This window comes from Typha angustifolia, chromosome 12, assembly GCF_048772165.1.
Source record: "Typha angustifolia cultivar Huaian chromosome 12, ASM4877216v1, whole genome shotgun sequence".
NCBI classification, from domain to species: Eukaryota; Viridiplantae; Streptophyta; class Magnoliopsida; order Poales; family Typhaceae; genus Typha; species Typha angustifolia.
Window position 1 is genome coordinate 10,569,586 of NC_133250.1, and position 6,835 is coordinate 10,576,420.

The 6,835-nt window shown below is 35.7% G+C and overlaps 1 protein-coding gene across 3 annotated transcripts; it reads left to right on the forward strand.

The window, feature by feature from the left end:
* The first annotated feature begins 1,605 nt into the window (after positions 1–1,605).
* Positions 1,606–6,029, forward strand: LOC140772423 (uncharacterized). 3 transcript variants are annotated; one of them, XM_073114490.1, is made up of 5 exons: positions 1,606–1,700; positions 3,360–4,365; positions 4,869–4,961; positions 5,127–5,285; positions 5,692–6,029. In XM_073114490.1, the coding sequence occupies exons 2-5, from the start codon at positions 3,427–3,429 to the stop codon at positions 5,824–5,826; spliced, it is 1,326 nt and encodes a 441-aa protein (XP_072970591.1). In that variant the 5' UTR covers positions 1,606–1,700; positions 3,360–3,426; the 3' UTR covers positions 5,827–6,029. The 3 variants fall into 3 exon arrangements, with proteins under 3 accessions (XP_072970591.1, XP_072970592.1, XP_072970590.1); XM_073114491.1 differs by having other exon boundaries at positions 1,639–1,969; XM_073114489.1 differs by having other exon boundaries at positions 1,639–1,850.
* Positions 6,030–6,835: the final 806 nt, after the last annotated feature.

Here is a 6,835-nt window from a genome sequence, read left to right on the forward strand (position 1 = left end):
AACTTTGCATGTTTGTGATGGTGGTCTTTGGATATACATATATAAAAAGTTTTCTTCTTTACATCATCATCATCATCATCTCCTCTCTGGCTCAAACTGGAGACAGCCAGAATGCAAAGCATGATAGAAAGCTTAATGCAGCGCAGTACTGCTGTTTTGCTCTCTCTTTTTAGGCAATGATGGGCACCCACAGAATAAGTTTTAACTTGTTAAATACTTTAGAAGATGGCATGTGGGATTAGTATAATAGCTGCACAAAGGTCAGAGAGGAGAGTTGCAGACATGAGGATGCAAAGGAAAGTGGAGACAAAGGATGCTCACATTCCACGACTTCGTCTAAAACTGGGACTAATTAATGCCCTCAAGAAGACATTGTCTTTGGCTTTGAGGAGCAGTTAGCCATCTTATTAGACATTTTTCTTTTTCTTTTTCAGTCTAGCTAAGCTAGGATGTTATAAATATGAAGGTTTTGTTTGTAGAATAAAAATAAAACATATGTGATTGGATTACTGAACATGAACTTATCCCCTTATATTATAGTTCAGACTAAGCTACAATCGCTAGATTTTCTATAGATGATTGTATTTTTCTAATTAGCTCAATGTATCTTTGCTTTAAAAGTAACCGTAAACGATCTTTTCTTGAATCTTTGGTACTGATTTTGCTCGCAGACTCTAGTGGTGCTTATTATAACCGCGGAAGTTAAGTAATATATTTATTTATTTATTCTCTTTAAAACAATATCATTTAAAATTAACCGTCAAATATTTTTCGCCGTTGATGAGTTATAAAATGATCGAATTATCCTCACTGTTGGAGAAGGATTAGAAATACAGATGGCTAGTAATATAAACAAACTCCTGGAATGGAACTCTACCTCCCGGAGTAGAGTGGAATCAAAATTCTCAACCACTGAATACTACATACTACAGATCAAGGGACGAAAATATTAGGAAATTTAATGGAAAAGAAAAGAAATGGAAAAGGTAAAGGGAAAAGGAAAAGGAAAGAAGAACATGTTAGGTCCTCACAAATACACTCTCTTTTAATATACATATATAATAATAAAATAATATATTTTATGTGCTATTGACTGGTTTCAGCTAACCCTGTGTGGATAAAATGGATCAGAGAATATGTCAGTCCAAAACTAAAAGTTCAATCACAATCAAAATAAAATAAAGTGGGCCTTAGATGTAAAAATTAATTGAATAGTTATCCAAACAAATTAAAATTATTTGAGTCTCAAATTTCTTTCTTGTTTATTTATTTATTTAAAAAAAAGATACTTAGTCAAACATCCGGAGAGCATAATTAAGTGCCAATCAAATTAGTTCTCTAATCAATATTAATAAATTATGGTCATAGTGATGCACACATAAGAGTAACAAATTCTTGACCATCTATTATTCTTTTTTTCAATTTTATATATGAAAAGAATTAAATACATAGAAAATAACCACTAATTTCGTTGAACGGTTGGTTGAGCGGACCCGGCTCTGATGACTCCCGTCCGATCCTATCGTCGCGCCTCATCAGACGGCCAGGACGGGACCCCGGTGGCCAGGACGGTTTTTTTGACTTTTACCCCCTCAACTCTTGGGTATTTAAACCCCGACCCCTCTCTGTCCGGCTTTCCCCCCCTCCCCTCTTCCTCTCGATTTCCGTGTGGATGATACGTTTTGGGCTTCGCTTCCAAGGTTGGCTGCTAGAAAGGAATCCTCTTTTTGCAATCTTTTGAGTCTGGTTTGGAGTCTTTTCTCAGTATAAATCACGTACAAGTCTCGATTTTGTTCCCATAGCTTTGACGTGTGGTTTTGGATATAGCAGAGAGTAGCTTCGCGCAAAAGGTGAGGGGGGATTTGGGCTCGCTTCTTTCTCTTGCCTTTCTTCTGTGTTTTGACTTTTGGGTTCGATGGAATAGATGTTCTGTTTTGGTTTTGGGGAGTTTTAGCTTTTGTTGATGATGGTATGATCTCTCTTTTGCTCCTCTATGCTTCGTTATTTGAGGTTTGTTGGGTTGAGACGAAGTAATTTTTTAGTTAGAAGTTTTTCTTCTTCTTCTTCTTCTTCTTTTCGCATGATTGACTTGACCTCATCTTTGCTAGATATGCTGGTTTTGATTGCCCTGTTGAGTTACAAGCTTGATGAGTTTGCTTTGTGATCATCTTTAGGTTGTTTCCACGATTTTAGTATCCATGAACTGCTTGGAGTCAATAGAATTATTCTGATACTACTCTGCATATTGGAACCTTAGAAAAGGTTGTTGTACCTAAAGAATCTTTCTAAGATTTATTGAATCTATCATTTTAAGGACGCCTGGTTATGTTGCTTATCTCTGAATTATTCTCTTTTGTGGTCCCCCAATACATATTGAGGTTGCATCTCTTTTTCAAGATTGGTATGAACTTTTGCTTCAAATTTGATTAGACGGATCCTCAAACATATATGAATCAGCAACAACAGGCAAAATCTTTAGTTACTTATACTCTTGCTAAATTGTTTCAGCAATTATTTGCCAGTTGCCAGGAAAAGCATCTAGGAAAAGTGGATTGTCGCTTTTACGGTCGGTTTTATTTGGACTGATTGATTTGTGAGTGAATAGATTTAAAGGCTCAAAAGTAACTTTTTCATGTGAGGCAGTATAGCTTGGAAGTGCTCGTAGTTGTGCAGATTTGCTGCATTGAAGTTTTAAGGCTTTGAGATTCTTGCAATGATTTATGTGTCATAGAAAAGTGGTAGGATGAGTATTCTTGATTAGCGAATGAGAATTCCTTCTCATGCAATTAGTTGTTATGTTCATGTGATCAGATTATAGTTTGATAGTACAATAATTGAGAAAAGATGTTAAATCTTGTCATCGTTGCCGATTTCATCTTGGTTGTACTAAAGTTGTACTGTTGTACAACAGTGTTTTTCTTCACCGTTTGAACTTTGCTATCTTATGAAATGTTATTTTCAACCAGTATGAAGATCAAATTTGGTGTAAAATAGGGAGACAACTATACATTTGTTCATATACCAGTTGCTGCACAGTGGAAGTTCTTCATTTTCAGTTTTATGGATTGTATTCTTGAAGTGAGGATAAGCAAGCATATCTAGCAGTGACATTATGACAAGATTTTAACATCATTTGAGATTTATATAGATATAATCTATCTAATAGTTTTCAAAGATTTTTGCCCTGTGCTGAAATCTGTGTACCCTGTCTTACCAGCACTTTGTGGAATATTGACTCAACTTGACAATCATGCAGTAGTGGCCTTGTGTTTCCAAATAATGATCATGTTTTGTTATGAAATTAGATTTTTCTTTTTCAGCGTTAAGTAATTGGTGACTAATACAAGTCATTGGTGCAGAGTTGGAGGAGTATCGACTATCTGAAACTTGAAAGTTGATACCTTATCATTTCTCTTGTATCCTTACATGAATGAACAAATGGCCAGAAGAACAGCTTGTGGTCTTCTTTTTACTAGAGGAGGCTCAATTCTTGTTTTTAGAGAAAATTCTGATGGCAGTGGAAATAAAAATTGCAACCGTGTAGGATGCAGCACAAAGGTCATCACTGGAAATTCCTCGATATCATTTTCTGCTACTGATCTTGAAGACTCTAACCAGGCTCAAAGCAGCAGTAGACAAGGAACTCCTGATTATTTAGTCGGTGATACTAGTAGATATGGTAGGAGAGAAAGTATGGGACACGATAATAGACAAAGGGATAGATTAAATTCAAAATCTGTCACCATGACTGCAGGCAAAACAGTAAGTCCTCATTCCAATGAAATTGAACCTGGAGTTCATCAAGGAACATGTACTAAAGCGAGGCAACAGAGACTGTCTAGAAATCAAGAAGAGCCCTCAATTTCCTCCGGCATGGACTATGCTTCATCCAGAAAGAGAAATGGTTCTGGTAAACATGCTTTGCCTGGTCTACAAGATGATTCACAGAAGAATGGTCTTAAAAATCCAAGGGATGCTTTGATATTAGATGTTCCTCGATCAGGTTGTCCTCCAGAGTGTTGTAATAGAAAGGTTAGTACATCAAGAAAGAGGACATTGGATGGAAAGAGTTCATCTTCCAGCAGTAAAAGCATGCCTTTGTTAGCTAGTAAAAGCATACATTCACGAAGGACCACAAAACAAACTGCTAGCAGGAATGTGAACACAGTTAGAGCACATCGGGATTCTAGCAGAAAGACTAGAAGGAGCACATCAGAAAATATAGATGACTCCCTTTCACTGGCTAAAAGTTATACTCAGGTCATGCAACCTTCTTCTTCCAGAGGTAGTCGTAGACGAGTATTTCATGCTACTATGGAAGATGGAGATGGCTACTGGCACTTTAGTATGGAAGGAACTGAAGAGGTATGGATCTCTTTTATCATCATGAAGCAATTCTTTTCTATGTACTTTCTTTTTCATTTATCATTGAGATATCATGTTAAACATAGATGCAGACTTGCAGGAAAAATGGAACTACACAGGTGAATATTCAGAAAAAATTGAATTGCTATCTTATTTTTATTATAGTTTTTCCTGTATATGATCTTCCTAGTTAGCAGTCAAAATATATTTGACCTATATATTGACACTTATCCTTATCTATGGGCTATGTGCATTACCATATGCAAAAAGTTATGATCATGCATTGAGGGTGAAAAATGTCCCTCTTAATTTTGCTAGTAATTACAAGATTTAACAAGACAAAAACATGAGGTTATTGGCATCTCTTGCTCTCCCTTTCTTTTAGTTGCTACTTTACGTACTAATACCCAATCGGTTCTATAAAATGAGAGATGGAAATATCATCTGTCAAAGTTTTTTCAAAGTGAGCAGTGATAAAGCTGAAATTATCCTCTTTCTTGCAGCAACTGCTGGAAACAAGTTCCTTTACAGATGATGAGAGCCTTCTTGATCAGCACAGAGAACTGAGATTGGACATTGATGACATGTCATATGAGGTTTGTTCAGTTGCATGTCCTGTTACTATATTTTATTATTGTGGCTTCTTTTATTGGAGAATTGCTTTATAGATAACTTTGAACCTTATAGTATGATTCCTAGGATCTCATAAGACTATAATGTGCATAATTTTGTTACTAAATGACCTGTCAATGTGTGAACAGGAATTGTTAGCATTAGGTGAAAGCATTGGTAGTGTCAACACTGGACTTTCAGAAGAAGAACTATCAATATGTCTAGAGAGAAGCCTTTATGCACCAGCCTCGGTGGCCTCAGGCATCATAGACGGTGAAAATGCTGATATGAAATGCAGCATTTGTCAGGTACTGATATTAGTGTGGTCACTAATATGTTTTCCATGGAAATCCCTTCTTGGCTAATTTATATGCATTATTCCATTGCAGTGCCAAAAGTTAGACCTTCTGCAATCCATAAGTTAGGCTTCAAGTTTATGCTAGAACATTATGTGGATATCCATTTTTCTACTGTTGCCTTGTGAGATAATATGACAAACATATGCCAATATAACTGCAACATGCCATGCTTAGTACTTCCTCTTTTCTTTGTTTTTTTGGAGAGAGAAGTGAAAATTTAATAATATCCCAATTAAATATATGCTGCTAAAATTCGAATTTAGTAACGCTTGTATAATATGAGTTTCTTTAACCATCTGAACACTATCTTATTGGCTTCCTCCCCATATTTATCTGTTTGATTTCTGTTTTGCAGGAGGAGTATTTTGTTGGTGATGAGTTAGGGAAGCTGGTATGCAAGCATAGTTACCATATAACTTGCATCCATCAATGGTTTCAGCAGAAGAATTGGTGTCCTATCTGCAAAATATCCGCCTCTCCAGCCACCTGAATCTCTTTGCTCAAATGAGTTGTATATAACATTCATCATCTCTTCAATGTCATTGTTAGATTCAAAACTTAAACATCCTTCTTATTTCATTATCCTTCATTATTGTGCACAAACAAAATAAAGTTTGTGTCAACTCTTTTTCCTACACAGATTACACTCGACTAGATAAAGGAATAAATCATATCAAAAGTTCCTCAGGATAATTGTTGTGAGCTTCTCACTTAACATCATCGCTAGTACATTTAATTTTGCAGCTCGTGCTGCCATTTAGGACAATACAAACATCAGTTGAAGTGGTGGGCACTAGTTAATTGTCTGAAAAATATATCCAGTCAGACCTTGTAAGCCTCTTCTGCTGACCCAGCACATAAATAGCTTGGAATAAGATGGAAAACAAGATGAAAAGACTTTGGACGATCCTTTTTGGCTGTTAAATGCATCAACACCTAGGTAATATCATACATCTACAGATAAATTAAGATTAAAAGAAGACAACAATTTGTTTCTTTTTCTTTTTTCAGCCCTGTTCTTCTCAGCAGTCTGAAGTACATGAAAAGACAAAAATATCTCAAAATTTTTCATCTGACACTAATGATAATTTCTATTGAAATACAAGTCCTGAATTGCATATTCAGGTAGAAAAAGATTTCTTTTTGCTATCCTGAGAGTAATCTGCTTTAAGAGAGGAAAGCATGACCACAGTCATTATGATGAAAAGAATGGCAGTATATTCATCAATATACTTGCCATTGCAGAACTGCTTAAGAGAGAAACAACAAGCAATGGGAGAGAGAGTTGTCATTAAGATGCACCATCTTTACCAATAGGGAATAGCTAATGCTATAAAGACAGGAGATAACCAACTTTGGCAGAAGAATGATACCATCAGTAATACATCAAGAAACAATTGAAAAAAAGAAGTATAACACAGTAAACACATGAATAGGTGAGCAACTTTGTGGTTTCGATTCTTTAAAAGATCTAACTATCAAACAACAGCAATTAAAAC

Bases quoted from the DNA above. Each gene is read 5' to 3' on its own strand.
- LOC140772423 (XM_073114490.1), top strand. From the start codon at position 3,427: ATGAATGAACAAATGGCCAGAAGAACAGCTTGTGGTCTTCTTTTTACT. The intron at 4,366-4,868 runs GTATGGATCTCT...TCTTTCTTGCAG, and splicing joins GTATGGAAGGAACTGAAGAG to CAACTGCTGGAAACAAGTTC. The intron at 5,286-5,691 runs GTACTGATATTA...TCTGTTTTGCAG, and splicing joins TGAAATGCAGCATTTGTCAG to GAGGAGTATTTTGTTGGTGA.